At 48.3% G+C, this 20,506-nt stretch overlaps 1 protein-coding gene across 3 annotated transcripts in view; it reads right to left on the reverse strand.

Moving 5' to 3' along the window:
• Window positions 1-20,506, reverse strand: part of ESPL1 (extra spindle pole bodies like 1, separase) — a 185,938-nt gene that overhangs the window by 146,727 nt on the left and 18,705 nt on the right. For all 3 annotated transcript variants that reach the window (XM_077483856.1, XM_077483855.1, XM_077483857.1), the window contains exon 5: window positions 5,817-5,937. In XM_077483856.1, coding sequence (XP_077339982.1) covers window positions 5,817-5,937 — 121 coding nt within the window. The remainder of the gene's footprint in view (window positions 1-5,816; window positions 5,938-20,506) is intronic.

Below are 20,506 nucleotides of genomic sequence, written 5' to 3' on the forward strand. Positions count from 1 at the left end.
ATTTCAGTATTCCCAGTCCATGTCTACAGCGAACTATCATCTAATACCATCAACAATCCAATTATAACAAACACAATAAAAAAGAAAATGGCACTAGATATTGAACCTGAGTGTTATAGATACTTAAACTTGTAACCTCTGCTGACTGTGTCCCCAACTCAGGATATATTTAGAAATACACTTCCGGGGTCACTCTGTTATATAAAACGGGCCAGAGTGTTTAATATTTTTTTTTTCCCCTTCTTTCCTTTCCTTCACCCTTTTCTCCTGAACAAGTAATCATAATGAACAATCCAGGTAAGTATAAGTGCAATCTAGTGTTTCACTGAAGTGTATACTGTAATAGGAAAAGAAGAAAAAAGGGGAAAAAAAGACTGACTCTATACACATTGGAATGTCTACGTTTCCACCTCCCACCTACGTCACATGGCCACCTGACATCTGTAAGTCACGTGACCCATAGAAGGAGGGAGGAGTGTGCGCATCAGCTGTAGCCATAGTAACATGGGGCCAGCACCCTGCATTGGAGATCCCATGATGTCCATACTCTGGCCGCCCAGATAGACCGGCGCGTGCACAACATGGGCCCACGCCAGTCAAGCTGTAATTCGCTCTGATCGGAAACCACGTGACTGTGTGCGGAGGATTAGTTCCACACACAGTCAGCACCAAAACCAAAGGGGGAGTGGGCCACAATCAGGGCGTACCCCTCGGCTGGAGTACGCCACGCCCCCAACGTCGTACGGACGTCATGTGACGCGGGACAGCATCGCGCGCCACACGGAGCATAGCACACCTCCAGCCACAGTGCAACGCCCCATATGGAAAACAGGGAACGTAAGAAGAGGAAGGATGACATAGGAGGGGGCATGGCCGTGGCTGGTCTATGGAATGGTGTCCCCATTACATAGCTATATCTCATGTGGATGCTTCGTGACAACAAAGCATCAACATGAGCGCAAATTAATTTGAAAAATTATTGTCATTTTGAAACAAATATAATATGGTATGAAAAAAGGGCATTAATTAAGGAAAGAGGTATGAGAAAAAAAAATTATAATACATACATACTTCTGCCAATACCTTCAATATGGGAGGTGAAAAAAGCCATCTTATCTTAACTTATCTATACCTGCCCAAGATGAAATTACGATAAATAGTGAAACGTCCATGGGGAGTAGAAACACCCACAAAATGAGTCACCACTCACGCAATAGAACCACATAAACCAGGGAAATGGACTCCTGAAATTTGACATTACATGTATCCTAAGGAGGGGGTGACTGACAGATCAGGCTTGATTAATAAAACAGTTGACATCCCAGTCAGTATTCATGCCATAGGGCGCGTAGCACCTGAGTTCATGGATCCAGAAAGTCTCAAGGCGCGATAAGCCCCGTAGACAGGAATCTCTCCTCCAATTAGGAATGAAACTGTCTATAATTTGGAATTGGGTAGCTGTTGGATTTATCCAATGGTGTTCTAAAAAATGTCTGGGGACAGTGCGTTTGTCACGACCCTTTTTAATTTTGGCTAAATGTTCATTGACCCCAATAGAGAAATTACGGCCCACATATTGTTTTTCGCAAGGGCACGTGATTAAGCAAACAATAAAAACTTAGTTACACAAGTGGCAAATCGTTTAATGGAGTAGGTCTTATGAGTGACAGTGGATGTGAAAGTTTCAATTTTCACCTCTTCTTCCCAATGCGTTATGCAAACATACATTGCATTTCCTGCAGGGAAAGAAGCCCTTACTTTCAGGAAAAAAGGAGATAGGTTTAGGGGGATCTATTGTGTTAGGAGCAATAGCTCCCTGTATAGATCGTGCTCCCTTAAATATAACCCCTACTTGTTCAGGGATGGAATTCCCCAAAATCCTATCACTGCGAAGCACTTTCCAGTGTCGGTTGAGAATTCTTTTAAATTTCTCCATGTTGGGTAGAGAAGGTGAAAAGGGACAACCTATATATTTGTCATTTTGTGGGGCTTTTGGTTTTGTCTCTAGCAAGGAGGCCCTAGTCACCCTAGAGGCAGACAAAATGTCTGCATCCAAATCTATGGATTTATATCACTTCTCTAGAAATCTTGATTTTAAGATTTCAGACTGTTGGAAAAAGTCTCTGATATTAGTACAATTGCGGCGCAACCGTAGGAATTGGCCACGTGGGACCGATTTTAACCACTGTTGGTGGTGACAGCTGTCAACCGAGATATATCCATTTCTATCAGTGGACTTCAAGAACGTCTCGAGTTCAAAATGATTATTAACTACATTGATCTCTAGATCCAAAAAAATAAAAATGAATACCAGTTGTACTGGCCTCATAGTTGAGAACAATCCCCCTATCGTTTTCATTAAGGGTTGACATGAAGGAATCCAGTGAGATTCGACTACCTCTACATAGGAGGAGGATGTCGTCTATATACCTGGCCCACAGGACCAATTCAGGTCTGCTGAGGGCATAGACGACCTCCTCCTCCCACTGGGCCATAAATAAATTGGCCAGGCTCAGGGCATATTTAGCCCCCATCGCTACGCCCTTAATTTGGGAAAAGAAAGAGCCCTGGAACCAAAAATAGTTATGTCCAGTGGCGAATCTCAGTAATTTCATAATGTAGTTCCTGTGTATAAGAGAAAGTGAAGAGTCCCTAGATAGATAGAATTCTACCGTGGCTAATCCTAGATGATGTGGGATACATGTGTAGAGAGCAGAGACATCTGCAGTAACCAAAATATCATCATGGTATTGTACCCCTTCCAACAATTTAATGGTGTCTCTGAAATCTTGTAAGTGGGATGGGGCCCGTTTAACCAGGGGTTGGAGATAGCGGTCTATATATTTCCCAATTCGGGATGTGACTGAATCGATACCGCTTACTATTTGGTGGCTGGGTGGATTCACAGGATCCTTATGGATCTTGGGCAGTTGATAAATAGGAATGGGTGGAGCCAATGGGACCAAAAACTCTTTTTGATTTAAGAGGTTTAAAGAAAAGCCCTCATTCACTATCTCAATAAGAACCTTTTTATATTTTACGGTAGGGTCTCCAGGCAAAAGTTTATATGTACTGGAATCCTCCAGGAGCCTATTCATCTCTCCGTCTGTGTGGCGCGCGATGCTGTCCCGTGTCACATGACTTCCGTACAAAATTGGGGGCGTGGCATACTCTGGCTGAGGGGAACTCCCCGATTGTGGTCCACACCCCCTTTGGTCTCGGTGCCGACTGTGTGTGGAACTAATCCTCCTCACACAGTCACGTGGTTTCCGATCGGAGCGAATTACAGCTTAGCCGGCGTGGCCCCATGTTGTGCACGCGCCGGTCTATCTGGGTGGCCAGAATGTGGAGATCATGGGATCTCCAATGCGGGGTGCTGGCCCCATGTTACTATGGCTACAGCTGATGCGCACACTGCTCCCTCCTATGGGTCACATGACTTACAGATGTCGGGTGGCCATGTGACGTAGGTGGGAGGTGGAAACGTAGACATTCCAATGTGTATAGAGTCAGTCTTTTTTTTCCCCCTGTTTTCTTTTCCTATTATAGTATACACTTCAGTGAAACATTAGATTGCACTTATACTTACCTGGATTGTTCATTATGATTACTTGTTCAGGAGAAAAGGGGGAAGGAAAAAGGAAGGAAAGGAAAGAAGGAAAAAAAATATTTTTTAAACACTCTGGCCCGTTTTATATAACAGAGTGACCCCGGAAGTGTATTTTAAATATATCCTGAGTTGGGGACACAGTCAGCAGAGGTTACAAGTTTAAGTATCGATAACACTCAGGTTCAATATCTAGTGCCATTTTCTTTTTTATTCTGTATTGTGTTTATGTTATAATTGGATTATTGATGGTATTAGATGATAGTTCGCTGTAGACATGGACTGGGAATACTGAAATAAGCTTATAAATGGGCGATCCATTAGCATCTCGTCTATGCCAATTTCCTGTTCCGCCCACTTTCAGGGGCGGACCAGGTTTAGAGTAATGCATTTATAAGAGCTGCAATGTGGAGGGACACAGTATGCCCCTGTTGATGACCGCTTGTGTCGAAACACGTCGGCAGCATTACTTGCACCCCACATTGCTTTTTTTTCTATCGATTTTGTTTTGTGATCACTTTTCATATCTGTCATATTCGTATAATTTTAATAAAACCAACTGGTTTGTTTTGACCTACACCATCCGGAGCCACCTCTTTTTTTTTTTCTTTTTTCGTTCTATATGCCATCCATTCGAGCCTTTATTCAAAACCAGAGCTTGGATACAGCGGATTCTTGAAATATCACCCTTGAGTGTGGAAAAACATCAGCTGGAGACGATTGGGATTATTCACTCCTATCCAAGACCAAGGACGCCTACGGGAGGACTGTATATATCGGGACCCATCCCATCAGAAGTTGGAGCATAAATCCTTTGGGATTACAAGCATTTTAGACCAACTGTCGTAGGGCACGTGGGTCCAACATTTCTGGTAAGGGTATTCATCTTACACTTATAGAGTGCTGTGTCTCCAGATACTACTACAGACAAGCAGACTGCTGCCGTTGGCTCCTCTGCTGCCTTAATCCAAGGTTTCCAAGAGAGAATTGGCCAGTTTTGTCTAAACACTATATGAGGATTCCTCTATAGACTGATATACTGATAATAGTCTATTTATTAGGACTCACATCACGTTATTTCACTGTTAACTTATCACTCATGAATAAGTTGTATGTGCATTTTAATGGACTATATACACATTGTACATAATGTTTACACATCTCACAATAAGTGTGAGATTTTTCTGTGGTTCAACACGGATTGTTTAAAAATTGTTTTGAGACTTTTTATATTCATTTTTTTGGCGCTACACTTTTTGTTTTCACATTTATTGTAACTTTGTTTAAGTGTTAGCTGCTTGTTATATCAGAGTAGCACAGTGTTTTCCCCCTTCCTATATACTGAGGGGCCAGACCTAGAGCAACAGATTACGCAAGTGTAAAGTGATAATCTTTGTAAAGAAAAGTCAGGAAGTTCAATCTTACAGAATGGTCAACGAAAAAATTGAGCTCTCAATTCCTTTACAGAAGGATATAGGTCAGGATTACAGGAGACTTCTAAACAGAGGCAACGTTTGACACTTAAAGCGGAGGTCCACCCTAAAATGGACCTCCGCTCATCGGAATCCCCCCCCCCCTCCGGCGCCACAATTGGCACCTTTCAGGGGGGAGAGGGGTGCAGTTACCTGGATAATCCAGGTAACTGCACCCACTTCCGGGATAGCTGTCTGCGGAAAGGGGCGTAGATTACGCCCCTTTGCGCAAGTGCCCCGCTGCCTGCCGGGAAACACACAGTTCCCAGAGGCAGCGGGGACCGTCCGGATTGCGCCACGCGGCTCGCGCATGCGCAGTAGGGAACCGGGAAATGAAGCCGAAAGGCTCCATTTCCTGATTCCCATACCCAAGATGGCGACGGCAGGACCCGACAGACGACCTAGCGATCGGCTTCGGGTGCCGACATCGCGGGCGCGCTGGACAGGTAAGTGTCACTATTTTAAAAGTCAGCAGCTGCAGTATTTGTAGCTGCTGGCTTTAAAAAAAATAAAAATAAAACGCGGAGTCCCGGTGGACTCCCGCTTTAAAGCATTGTATGCTTTAAGGATACATGGCCCAAACCTATGATGGAGTTCATAGATTTTTGAACTCTTGTTCAAGAGTCTATGAACTGGGTCATAGGTTTGGGCCAGGTAAGCAGTACAAATACCAGAGTGTTCCTTTTCACATTTACCATTCCCTATGGTTGCACTCAGAAAACACAGTTAGGAACTACCTGTTATGTTTAAAAATTCTGCTGCATCTTGACCAGAAAGCCCTTGGATGGAGGCCAGCATTTTGCATACTGTTTCTTTACAAGCATCCAGAATAGAGTGCAATTCATTATCAGTCATGTCCTAAAAAAAAAATTAAATAATTATATAACAATTTCATATATTCCTCTCTACAAGGGTGGATTTGATTTAAATCATCATTTTTAAAGAGCAACTGTCATCTCTGTTTACTCACCGACAGCGGTAGTGAGACAACAGGATGAGGGACATGGCAGCAGCATGTGCGTGGATGACCACTAACAGGCGCTGCCGTGATGAATACAAGACGACAGGTGCTCTTTAAAATGTAGGACTCATTCTTGCTGGAAAGAATTTTTAATATTTGCGAACAAAATTAAGTTTTCCTATTTAAAAAAAAATAAATAAAAAAAAAAAACACAAGCTGTCAGGTTAGTAAAACAGCAATATCAGATTTTAGGTTAATAGGTCAATCACACATAGTTTGAGAACTACTACTAAATTCTTAAAATAAAACAAAACATTGCCAGTGCATGTCGTCTCAGCTTGCATTCATTGAACAATTTTACCAAAAACGTAAATATTGCAGAATATACAGCCTCATACTGGATAACTAAGCGCCATTTCATGCTGAATAAACTAAAATGAATAAATGCATCTTGCATAGAAAACTCTAGATTTTTAGTAGAATGATGGCCGGAAAGTGATTGTATTATCCCAACTGGGCATCATGAGGTCCAGCAGGATAAGCTGTGAGGGTGCACATCGTGGCGATCGGTGGTGTGTTGATCTGACACACCGCATCTCCGATCCTGGTGAAGAGCCTAGGCTCTTTACCATGTGTTCAATCACAGCTCATCACAACCAGGAAGTGCAGTTTATAGGCTTTTCCTCTACTCGCTCGGACTAGGCGCGAGTAGAAGAGAGACGATCGACGGCTCTCCTGATGGGGGGGGGGGTCATAATCAGCACATTGATCATCAGTGCAGACCCATAGAGGGTGTAAATACCAATTTACATCGATCTTCAGGCTGGTCACTTGACTCACAGCCACTGTATACATCCAATGGCTGGCTACTGCAGGAAGGGCTGTTATCCCCCTCTAATATAAGCCTGGGAGATCATGTGGCCACTCAGCCTCTCCTGCAGTAGCCCTGGAAACCGGCCTGAAGATTGGACTAAAACTGTATTAACAGCGCTATATATATATATGTATATATATATATATCTCAAAGCCACATTACGAATGAAGCTTTGAGCAGGTTTAGTAAAATAAGGCAGCTTCTGGCCATTTCTTCTTCCCACTACCAAGTGGGGCAAAAACACACAGACACAAGCGAAAGGAAGGAGGAGGCGGTGAGAGGTGAGCAGAGAGGACAGCAGCGTATGACAAAGGGACGCACTCGGACTACAATGGTCTGTATAGAGGGCATACAGAAAGTGGCGGGTTCAGGTAGGTTTTTTTGTTTTTAAAACACAGTTTAAAAAGGGGGGCAAATTACACAGCAGAACTAGGCTTATATCAATATTTCCTGTAAATGAACGGAAAGATAGTTGGTTAAGGGCTATCAAAAATGTTCTCACAGATCAAGAATTTTTAGGTTTGTTTTCAACATCTTAACTCCAAAACAAGCCTAGAAACAAGATGCCTCTCTCATAATACTAGTGTCAGATTACAAGAGCAATTGACCACCTGCCCAGCCTTTGGGCAGGCTGTGAAATCAAGGACAGCTCCAACTGCAACTGGCCTGAATTCAAGAACCTTGGACACAAGCAACGGTACTCAACATGGGTGCCCCCCCTCCACTGAAGTTTTTCCTTACGCTGCTGATATTCCTCCAGCAAGATTTAACCCAGATGGTAGAGGCCTCATGGATGCCATCACAAGGTGGCAGCATTTGGCAATTTACCAATTCAACCACTTCCCTACCAGCCCTCCTAAAAGCTTTATGCTTATGGCTCCCTATCAAAATTTACATTTGATAGGGAGAATTTGGGCAGATCAGTTGAGTAGATCAGTCCATTCAATATCCCTGCAAACATTAACCTTCTTTTCAAATTAACTTTCTGCTGATCAAGAACTCCTGAGAACTGATCTTCAGGAAACATTTGATCTTGTCTTGGAATATGAAATGTATAAAAGATGAATATAATGCAAATCATTTGCATCCCCAGGCTCGCTTTAGATCAATGGTGACTATCAAGCAAGGGAAGGCAGTATGGATCAGTACAGACACCTCAATTCGACCCAAACTTAGGAGGATTGACCTTTCCAGGACCTGCCCTTTACTATACAGCTGTGCATATGGCAAGAGTGGTAGGTGGGAGTATAAGTTGTGGGTAAAGGCAGAGTAGGACTTTTCACAATCGTCTCTAGCAACGGCCCCATGGGCAAGGCGGCGGTCACAGAAGAAGCTTTAAAAAACTCAGCCTCTTTTGGCTGAACATTGCTTAAGACCGATATAAAAATGACTTGACCTGCAGTTTCCCCTCTCCTGTGACACCTTTCATAAGCCACCTGGAATTTACCTCAGATAAAAAAAAATAAAAATAAATAAAAAAAGGAGAAAATAGGATTTTTGTACTCACTGTAAAATCCTTCTCTGTAATTCATCGACCGACACAGCTCCTCTCTGTAACTAAATGGGTTTGTTAGCCTGCCACTAGGAGAACTAGGCAAAATTGTAACAATACACAGAACTTTCAGTACCACCCAGGGGGGCGGACCCTGTGCTAACAACACTCCCTGCTGCCCCAGCAGACTCAGTACGTCAACAAGCAGTATAACGTAGAGGAAAAGGAGGGGTGGGTGCTGTCGGTCAGTGAATTACAGAGAAAAGGATTTTACGGTGAGTACAAAAATCCTATTTTCTCTTATATTCACCGACCAACAGCTCCTCTCTGCAACTAAATGGGACGTCCCCAAGCAGTGCCAAACTAGGGGTGGGGGGGAAAAAAAAAAAAAAAAAACAAAAAAAAAAAACAAACACACAGCATTAAAACATCATCCACCATGGCAAGTGGGAACTAGTAAAACTAAACCCACAAAAAAACAGCAGTGTACGGAAAAACACACCGCCATATAACCAGGCATTCTCAACAGGAGAGATCCCCAAACACCGCAACCTTTTTTGCAGAAGTACTGCAACAGTGCATTAACAAACAGTACTGACTTTACCAAAAAAAATAAAAATTGCAACTACACGGCCACCTGCAAAAAACAGGCAGCATCCGATGCACTGATGTCTACCTTGTAGAACTTAGTAAATGTATGGATAGACGACTAGGTCGCCGCCTAAGGCTGCTTTCACACTGGGGCGGTATTCAGGCGTTACAGCGCTAAAAATAGCGCCTGTGTAACGCCTGAAAAAAACCGGCCCCTTTAACTCCAGTGTGAAAGCCGGAGGGCTTTCACACTGGAGCGATGCGCTGGCAGGACGGTGAAAAAAGTCCTGCTAGCCGCATCTTTGCAGCGGTGAAGGAGCGGTGTATTCACCGCTCCTATACCGCTACTACCCATTGAAATCAATGGGACACCGCGGCAATACCGCCGGCAAAGCGCCGCTACAGCGGCGCTTTGCGGGCGGGTTTAACCCCTTTTCGGCCGCTAGCGGGGGTTAAAACCACCCCGCACACCGCCGCTGTAAATAGCGGCGCTTTACCGCCGACGCTGCTCCCGCCCCAGTGTGAAAGCAGCCTTACACACCTGCGCGACAGACGATTAGTGTCTAAAGGCCCAAAGCACTCAGATTGCCCTTGTAGAGTGGGCCGTGACCGGAAATGGGGGGGGGGGGGGGGGGAAGACCTGTCCCTTCAAGGCGTAGGCTTGTACTACAATCTGTCTGATCCACCTAGAAATGGTGGCAGACGAGACCGCCATACCCTTCTTTGGACCAGCCATCGAAACACACAGTGAGGCCAATTTCCGAAAGGGAGCTGTGGCAGACAAATACACTTTTAGAGCCCTAAACACGTCGAGAGCGTGAAGGGACACCTCTTTGGGGTGCTTCGGCTTAGGATACAACGATGGTAATACAATGTCCTCATTGATATGAAAGGTCGAGACCACCTTAGGTAGAAAGGAAGGTTGCGGACGCAACACCACCTTATCCCTGTGGATGACCAGATAAGGCGACATGCAGGACAAGGCCGCCAACTCCAAAACCCTCCTGGCTGAAGTTATGGCCACTAGAAAAACCACCTTCTGTGAAAGGGTCAACAAGGGAATCTCCCTGATATTCTCAAACGGCGGCTTTTGAATCGCCGACACTAGGTTCAAATCCCACGGGAGGTAACGGTGCACGCACTGGAGGGACTACATGTCGTACCCTCTGAACAAAAAGGTATCGCTGGAAAAAGACAGCCAGAGCTGAAATTTGCCCCTTAATGATGCTCAACGCCAACTTCTGGTCTACACCTTGCTGAAGAAACATCAGGATCCTGGATATAGAAAAGGAGCACGGATGCCACCCTTTCTCCTCACACATGGAGATATAGGCCTTCCAGGTACGATGGTATATCTTCCATGAAGAAGATTCCCACGCCCTCAGCATAGTTGGAATCACCGAGTCCGACAGACCCCGGTTCCTCAGCACCTGGCTTTCAATAGCCAGGCCGTTAAAGCCAGCGATGGTAAAGCAGGGTGAAAAATTGGACCTAGAGATAGGGGGTCCTCTCGCAGTGGCAGCCGCCAGGGAGCGTCTGCCACCAGACACACCAGGTCTGCGTACCAGGCCCGCTCAGGCCAATCTGGGGCCACCAGGATTACTGGGATCCCCTCGGCTTCCACTCTGCGCAGCAGGAGTGGCAACAGTTTTAGCGGACGAAAGGTGTAGATCAGCTAGTACTGATCCCATGGAGCCACCAGCGCGTCTGCCCACGGATCTCGCCCTAGACACGAATCTCGGCACCTTCCGATTTGGGGGGGGGGGGGAGGGGGCAATAGATCCACATCTGGTGTGCCCCATTTTAGGCACAACTGCCTGAATATCTCTGGATGCAATGCCCATTCTCCTGGGTCCAGCATCTGTCGACTCAGTCCGCCTGCCAATTTTTCACCCCCAGGATGTAAATGGCTGACAGGGCCGGAACGTGTCGCTCTGCCCACCGAAGTATGTGAGCGACCTCCCGAGTAGCAGCTGAGCTTCTTGTTTCCCCTTGGTGATTTATGTACGCCGCAGCCGTGGCATTGTCTAAATGTATCCTGGTCGGACGCCCCTGAAGACATATCTACCATGTGTGGAGACACAGCCTGATCTCTCTCAATTCAAGCAGATTGGCAACTTGGATTCTTCCGTTGACCAATCAGAGACCCTGAGCCAACTGAATCCCCATCACTCCACCCCAGTCGGATAGACTGGTGTCCGTAGTGATCACCGTCCATTTCAGAGGAAGGAGCGATTTTCCGTACTGAATCACCAGAGACCTCAACCACCAGATCAGGGAGTCCCTAACTGGCTGACTCACCAGGATCTTCTGATCCAGGGACAACGGAGATTTGTCCCATTTTGTCAAGATCTCCTTCTGCAGGACTCTGGCGTGGAACTATGCATAATGTATTGCCTCGAAGGAGGCTACCATGAGCCCCAGTACTCGCATTCAAAAGGGGAGCAACGACCACTTGCGGTTCATCAGTAGTATGACCGCAGATCTGAGAGTCTGCAATTTGTCCGAAGGGAGAAAAACCCTCGCTTCCCTGGAGTCCAATAGTAGACCTAGGTACTCCAGATGCTGGGTCGGTACAATCACCGACTTCTTCAGGTTCAGCAGCCACCCAAATTCTCAGAGTCTGCATGGTGATCGCCACATCTTCCTCTAATTCTGAGGCGGAAGATGCTCTCAGGAGGAGATCGTCTAGGTAACCCACGATCGCGATCCCGCATTGTTGCAACAACGCCAACACTGGAGCCAGTACTTTGGTAAAGACTCTGGGGGCTGATGCCAGACCAAAAGGGAGACACAAATTAGTAGTGGGCTTCCCCGACTGCCAAACGTAGACATTTTTTGATGCTGAAGGCATATGGGTATGTGCAGGTAGGCATCCTGGATATCTAAGAACGCCAGGGAGTCCCCTTGATGGAGTGCAGCAACTACTGAGTTAACTGATTCCATTCGAAACCTCTGCACTTTTACAAAGTGATTGAGGGCTTTTAAGTCAAAGATCGGACGTACGCTTCCTTCTTGGGAACCACAGATTTGAGTAGAACCCCTGGAAGCATTCCGATTGCGGAACTGGTACAATCACCCCCTGAGTCAGCAAATCCCTCACCGCCCCTAGCAGGGCCTCCCAGCGAACCGGGGATGCGGGTATGCTGGAGGGGAAGAATCTGTTTGGCAGCCAAGAGAAACTATCTTGTAGCCTGTGGAAACCAGGTCGCAGACCCATTTGTCGAATAACCGAGAGGTCTACCGGGCTGCAACTCCCGAAGGCGACCCCCCACCCGAGATGTGGGTGGAGCCAAACCTTCATGCGGTAGCACTTTTGTTCGCAGGCTTGCGGTTCCAGGGACGCTTCTGACCGTTCGTGGACGTCCTGTCGGGCTGGGAACATTTTGTTGAAGGGCCAGGCGGACGAGAAAGCCGCTTGCGAGCGGAAAAAGAGGGCCTTTGCCTGCGGCGTGGCTCCTTAGCCTTCCTGGCCTGTGGGAGTAGTGTACTCTTACCACCTGTGACATTTTTAATAATGTCATCCAACGAAGCTCCAAAGAGCCGGTCACCAAGGAAGGAAAGAGCCGTCAGGGCTTTCTTGGATGCCTGGTCAGCAGACCAGCATTTTAACCAAATCAGGCGCCTCAGCACCACAGCTGACACTGAAGCCCTGGATAACAGAGGGAGAATATCCAGGGCCGCGTCAAACATACTTAAGGCCTTGCACTAGTTGGTCCGCTAGATCCACGCACACAGGGGAGGCGTTCTCTCCCTACGAGCCACCGCCTCGGCCTTCCTATCCGTGGGATCCTTGAATGCAGGAGTCCCCTCAACCGGGATTCGTGGTTACTTTATTTAACCTAGATACTGGGGGGTCCATGACCGGAGGAGCCGACCACTTTTTGAGAAGGCTTTCCTCAAAGGGGCAACGCACTGCCATGTTTTTGGGGACCGAAAAGGTCAGTTGTGGCCGACCCCATTCCCTGTAGATGAACTTGACAAAATAAGTCAAATACGGGAACACCTTAGGTGAACGTGCAGGCTTGCGGGACCCAAAAGTGACCGATACATCAGAGGGATTCGCTGGCTCCTGAATCTTCAGGGTATCACGCACAGCTGTGATAAGTGCTCCAACAAGCTCTTTGTCGCTCCCGGACGGGGAATCATCCTCACTGTCCGAATGGTCCTGGTCATCCTTGTCTGATAGGTCAGAGCAGGGGTCACCAGCTGCAGCAGGGCCCGAGTCTGCATCAGAGCTTTCCCCAGAGGACGGGGGGGCAGGGGCTTTTTACACACACCCCTTTCCTTCCACGCACCGCCTCTATTTTTGCAACAAAGGAGTTAAGGACCGCTGTCAGGGTGTCCATGGGCACAGCACTATCCACAGGTGACCCGGTTGCAATAGCCTGGATTTCGGGGGAAGAAAAAAACTGTTTCTGAAGCCATGCTGACCCTACCCTGTCTGCCACCTGAAAGGGGACTTAGGACAGTGAAGGTCCCACCCTCCTGCTGCCGCCACCTGGGGGGGTTGGGTTCCTAGCGCCGGACTCACCACCCTGGGGTGTTCTGTGATGGTTACTAGCCGTGCCTGTAGTCCCCAGGAGGTTACCCAGTTGCAGAGTGAAGAAACTGTCCGCAGCAGCTGTAGAAAAGAGCGGAGAAAATCTGCAGAGCTTGCACCAGCGTTCAGGGAATGGCCATTCAGCATCCTGTATACACAGGAAACAGCATGCGATAGCACATGGCATGCTGTCACAAGAGAACTGCGGTGAAAAAAAAAAAAAGCACTCGGGCTTCAAAAAAATGGCCGCCAATGCAACTAATAGGAAAATCCCATAGAAAATGGCCGCTGAGGTTCACAGGGGGAACCTGCTCTGCCCTCAGCCAAAATGGCCGCCGGACAGCGCCATGTAGTGACAAGAAAAATCCTAGAACAGCGCTGCCTTCAACCAGCAAAAAAACCTCCACAGACACCTTTGGGGACTCCCCACACCGGGACCAGGACCATCGCTAGCCACACAGACCCCCTACAGGTGGAGGAGGGGGGGAAGATAGGGACATGGGAGAGAAGAGAAGGTGGTGAGGTGGCCCCCGAATCGACCTCCCAGGGAATGCCCAGCTGCTCAACCCCCCCGAGGGAGGGAGAGCCGTACTTACCAGTCCTGAAGAGCTGGGAGACATTCCATCACAGACCCACTCCTGCGCAGTTACAGGGTGGCTGCTGGCCCGGTATACTGTGATCCAGACATCAGTAGCCCGCTCATATGTATACCCTGGAGCATTGACGCTCATGACCACCTCTGGAACGGAGGTATGTCGTGGCCTGCCGAGCCTTAGCTGCGACCTGCACACGCTCGATGGCCGTACCGGGTTGGGGGAGGGATCTTCTATCTTACGCAAAAAATGGACCAAAGGGCCCACAGGGTTCCTAGGTCATTCTCCTTCACTAGGCAAAATAGAACTTAGTCTGCTGGGGCAACAGGGAGGGTTGTTAGCACAGGGTCTGCCCCCGGGCGGTACTGAAAGTTCTGTGTATTGTGTTACAATTTTGCCTAGTTCTCCTAGTGACAGGCTAACAAATCCATTTAGTTACAGAGAGGAGCTGTGTCGGTCGGTGAATATAAGAAAATAGGATTTTGTGTACTCACCGTAAAACCCTTTTCTCCAATTCCCCGACTGACACAGCTTCTTCCCTTTAGACCATTGGGTTGTTATGCCATTGTCAGGAGAAGACTAGGCATTACATGTTAACATGTGATAATAAAACTCGAACTTTCTAGTACCGCCCAAGGGGCGGTCCCTTAGGTAACAACCCCTCAGCACCACAGTAGTATAACAAAGAAAAATATATGAGGGGCGGGTGCTGTGTCAGTCAGTGAATTACAGAGAAAAGGATTTTACGTCCCCAAGCAGTGCCAAAACAAGGGGTGGGAAAACAGCATAAAATTTCATCCACCATGGCATGTGGGAACTAGTACAAAAAAAAAAAAATTAAAAAATAAGGGTGCTCCTCAACGGAGAAGCACTACCCTCAAACCACACCAAAAACTGCGGTAACGAATGCAACAGTGCATTAACTTAAAAAAAAAAAAAAGAAAAAACGAAAAAAAAAATTGCAATTATACTGCCGCCTGCAAAACTTTGCGGCCAAAACAGGCATCAACCGATGCACTGACATCTACCTTGTAGAACTTTGTAAACGTGTGGACAGACGACCAGGTCGCCGCTTTACACACTTGAGCGACAGACGCTTGATGTCAGAAGGTCCAAGACATTCCAATTGCCTTGTGGAGTGGGACGTGACCAGAAAGGGGGGCACCGGCCCGTTCAAGGCGTAGGCTTGTACTACAATCTGTCTGATCCACCTGGAAATGGTGGTCGACGAGACCGCCATGCCTTTCTGTGGACCAGCCACCAAAACAGTGAGTCTGACTTTTGGAAGGGAACTGTGGCACACAAATACACCTTCAGTGCCCGAACCCCATCCAGGGCATGAAGGGCCATCTCCTTAGGATGTGTCGGCTTAGGACACAGATCGTAACAAAATGTCCTCATTGATGTGAAACGCCGAGACTACCTTCGGCAGGAAAGACGGTTGCAGACGCAACACCACCTTATCCTTGTGGATAACCAGATAGGGCGACTTGCAGGACAAGGCCGCCAGTTCCGAAACCCTCCTGGCCAATGTGGTGGCCACTAGAAAGACCACTTTCTGGGAAAGAGTCAACAGGGGAATCTCCCTGATATTGTTAAATGGCGGTTTCTGAAGCGCCGGTAATACCAGGTTCAGATCCCACGGGGGTAACGGTGGATGCACTGGAGGGACTACAGGTCGCATCCCTTGAGCAAAAGTACTCACTATAGAGTGAGACCCCAAGGATCACTGAAAAAGGACAGCCAAACCGGATATTTGTCCTTTAATGGCAATTTCTGGTCCACCCCTTGCTGAAGAAACGGCAGGATCCTGGATATAGAAAAAGGAGCGAGGATGCCATCCTTTCTCCTCACACATGGAGATGCAGGCCTTCCAGGTACAAAGATATCTTCCGAGAAGATTTTCATGCTCTCAACATAGTTGGGATCACCGAGTCCGATAGACCCCGGTTCCTCAACACCTGGCTCTCAATAGCCAGGCCATTAAAGCAGAATGGGGAATCGGATCTTGAGACAGAAGGGCCTCTCACAACGGCAGTCGCCAGGGAGCGTATGCCACCAGGCGCACTAGGTCTGCGTACCAAGGACGCTGAGGCCAATCTGGGGCAACCAGTATTACCAGGATCCCCTCGGCTCCCACTCTGCAAGGCAGACATGGTAACAGTTTCAGTGGAGGAAAGGCGTAGATCAGCTGGTACTGATCCCACGGAGCCACTAGTGCATCTGAAGCGTCTGCCCACGGATTATTTGTCCTGGACACGAATCTCTGCACCTTCCAATTGAGACAGAAGGCCAGGAGAGCCACTCTGGTGTGCCCCACCACAGGCACAGTAGCCAGAACACCTCCGGATGCAACGCCCATTCTCCTGGATCCAGCATCCGACAACTTAGATGGTCATTTACATCCCGGGTGTGGAGAACTGGCAGGCGGACTGAAAGGGCCGGTACATGTCGCTCTGTCCACCGAAGTATGCGAGCGAGCCCCCCCCACCCCCCTCCCCCCGTGCGGCGGCCAAGCTTTTTGTTCCTCTGTGATTGACGTATGCCACAGCTGTCTAACTGGATCCTGATCGGACGCCCTTGCAGTCTCATTGACCATGTGGAGAGGCATAGATGATCGCTCCCAGTTGGAGCAGATTGATCGGCAACTTGGATTCAACCGGCGACTGAACTCCCATCACTCCACCCCAGTCGAATAGGCTGGCATCCGTTGCGATCATCGTCTATTTCAGAGGTAGGAATGACTTCCCGGGCTGAAGCACCGGGGACCTCAGCCACCAGATCAGGGAACCCTTGATTAACTGGCTCACCTGGATCTGTCGATCCAGGGACAACGGAGATCTGTCCCACTTTGTCAAGATCTCCTTCTGCAGCACTCTGGTGTGGAACTGAGCATATGGTACTGCCTCGAAGGAGGCCACCATGAGTCCCAGGAATCGCATGCAGAAGTGCAGCGATGACCACTTGCGGTTCATCAGCAGTTTTACTGCAGCTCTGAGAGTCTGCAGCTTCTCTGAAGGGAGAAACACTCTCCCTTCCCTGGAGTCCAGCAGCAAGCCTAGGTACTTCAAACGCTGAGTCGGTACGATCACCGACTTTTTTAGGTTCAACAGCCACCCAAATTCTTGCAGGGTCTGCATGGTGATCGCCACATCCTCTTCTAATTCTGAGGCAGTAGCAGCTCTCAGGAGATAGTCTAGGTAACCCACGATCACGATCCCACGTTGCCATAGCAATGCCAACACAGGAGGCCAATAACTTGGTAAAGACTCGAGGGGCTGATACCAAACCAGAAAGGAGAGCCACAAACTGGTAGTGAGCTTCCCTGACTGCAATCGCAGAAACTTTTAATGCCGAAGACATATGGGTATGTGCAGGTATGCAACCTGGATGTCTAAGGAAGTCAGGGAGTCCCCTTGGAGTGCAGCGACTACTGAGCGAACCGATTCCATTCTGAACCTCTGCACTTTCACAAAGTGATTGAGGGCTTTTAGAACCAAGATTGGATGTACCCCTTTCCTTCTTGGGAACTACAAACAGGTTTGAGTAGAACCCCTGGAAACGTTCCAATTCCGGAACAGGTACAATCACCCCGCGATTCTCAGGTCCTCTAATGCCCCCAAGAGGGCCTCCCAGCGAGCCGGGTGAATGGGTATGCTGGAGGGGGAGAATTTGCGGCCAAGAGAGGAAATCATATTGCAGACCCATTGGTTGGACAGTCGAGAAGACCACCGGGCTGCAAACTCCCAAAAGGCGACCCCCCACCCGAATCATTGGTGGGGGCAAACCTTCATGCGGTAGCACTTATTCGCAGGCTTGCAGTTCCAGGGACATTTCTGCCCTTCTGTGGTGGCCCTGTCGGGCTGGGGACGTTTAGCCGAAGCTCCGGGCTGATGAAAAAGCAGTTTGTGAGCGGAGAAAATGAGGGCCCTTGCCTACGATGTGGCTCCTTAGCCTTACTGGGCTGTGGGAGTAGAGTACTCTTACCACCTGTGGCATTCTTAAAAATGTCCTGCAAAGAGGCTCCAAAGAGCCGCTTGCCAAGGAAGGGAAGGTCAGGGCTTTTTTTGTATGCCTGGTCAGCAGACCAGCATTTCAACCAAATCAGGCGCCTCAGCACCACTGCTGACACTGAAGCCCTGGATAACAGAGGGAGGGTATCCAGGGCCGCGTCACAACTTACTTAAGGCCATGCACTAGTTGGTCTGCTAGTTCCACGCAGACAGGAGAAGCCTGCTGTTCTTCCAATTCGTGGTGCAACAATAGTTTTGCCCACTCAGTGTCTGTGACACAAGTGCAGATGCCAGTACTGGTCGCATGGTTGACCCCGCAACTGTAAATAAGGAACAAGCCACTGCCTCGGCCTTCCTGTCCACAGGATCCTTAAATGCAGGAGTCCCCTCTACCGGGATTGTGGTTACTTTGTTTAAAGAGGAAGTAAACCCTGATGAGTTTACTTCCCCTTTCATTCCCTGCAAAGGCAAAGCATAATGGACTACTATGCATTGCATAGTAGCCCATTATGTGTCACTTACCTGACACAGGAGCCAGCGAAGTCACCGCTGTCCCCTGTAGTCCGGCGCATCCATCTTCTCGGTGGGGTCTCGCAGCTCCGCCACTGTCATTTGGCGAAGCTGCGATGACGTCACTCCCGCGCATGCGCACAGGAGCCGACACGCGCAGCATCTCCATCGTTGAAGATGCCACACTCAGTGCGCATGCGCCGTAGACAGCGGTGCCCGTCTTCGGGCAAATATCTCCTAAACCATATAGGATGTACGTTGGGGCGGAACTAGAAAGTTCTAGTTTTATTATCACATGTTAACATGTAATGCATAGTCTTCTCCTGAAGGTGGCATAACAACCCAATGGTCTAAAGGGAAGAAGCTGTGTCAGTCGGTGAAGAGAAATTCATTTTGTAAAAAAAAATTACACATTTTGCAGGGAAATAAAAAAAAAAAAAAAAAAAAAAAAAAAAAGAAGGTAAATTTTTTAAATTATTCCACCTTTGCAGATGCAATGCTTTGCAGGCTCCATGGTAATCAGCAGATTGCATTACGGGCAGACAGTTACTCAGCTGCAGTGAAATACGAGTGTGCTGTTGAGCGCCAAAGTGGCAGAAAGAACTTGTTCTTTCATTCACAGCTGCATCATGGAGTGGATGGAATCAATCAAGGTGCACTGCAAATTTTTTTTATTTTATTTTTTAACAGAGATTGTGAGCAGAAGTCAGGGCAAGTCATACATGGTTGCCAATTGTCTCTGGGGACCCAAGCCATCATTTACAGCCAGGATTTTAAGGCAGCAGCCAATACAGTCAGCAACATAACCTCTTAAAGGAGGGTATGTTAAAGTGGGCGTAAACTCGTAAAATGACGGAGCGATCACAAAATATAAACAAAAAACGTCATGGGTCATGTAAAGTTCACTTCTCTCCTCTCACCGATGCAGCGCGAGAGGAGAGGAGAGCTACATAGGTATACGCGAGTGGAAAAAAAACAGTGCCCAGCAGTGCCACAACAGGAATCAGCAGTGCCACAACAGTGCCATCTGTCACCTCTGTGCCATCTGTGCCCCGACAGTGACATCAGTGCCGCCTGTGTGCCCACCAGTGCCATCTGTGTGCCCACCAGTGCCATCTGTGTGCCCACCAGTGCCATCTGTGTGCCCACCAGTGCCATCTGTGTGCCCACCAGTGCCATCTGTGTGCCCACCAGTGCCATCTGTGTGCCCACCAGTGCCATCTGTGTGCCCACCAGTGCCATCTGTGTGCCCACCAGAGCCACACCAGTGCAACCAAAGCCACTATAGTGCCCAGTGCCGCCTGTGTCCACCAGTGCCACCTGTGCCCACCAGTGCAGCCTCACCAGCCACCAGTATGGCAAAAAAATATTTTACTAGCGAAGGAGGCCTACCAGCTTTTAAGTATAACCGATGAGAGCAGCGCGGAGCTCTCTGATTCTCTGTCCAATTCGGATTCTGCCTATGAACCCGTTACAAGCAGCGGGTCTGATACTGAATCAGAAGAATATGTGCCCGTGAAAAGAATGCGTTCTGGCGTGGAGCAGCAGCCTACTACCAGCAGCGCAGTGCCGTCCACCCCGAGAGCAGTGCCGTCCACCCCGAGAGCAGTGCCGTCCACCCCGAATAGGGGCCATGCCAGCCTTCCCTATGCCCTTCAACACCCCCTGTGGCTGCCCTCTAATTCCGGAGAAGCAAATATCCCCCCCTTCACTGCCCAGCCAGGTGTCCAGGTGAACACCGATGATTTTTCAATGCTAGATTTTTTTCATTTGGCTTTCACCGAAGACTTACCATCATCCATTGTGGCCCAGTGCAACCTCTACGCACAGCAGCACATAGTAAGCAACCC

This window comes from Lithobates pipiens, unplaced genomic scaffold, assembly GCF_037356315.1.
Source record: "Lithobates pipiens isolate NorthernLeopardFrog02 unplaced genomic scaffold, aLitPip1_a1.2 Scaffold_16, whole genome shotgun sequence".
Lineage (NCBI taxonomy): Eukaryota > Metazoa > Chordata > Amphibia > Anura > Ranidae > Lithobates > Lithobates pipiens.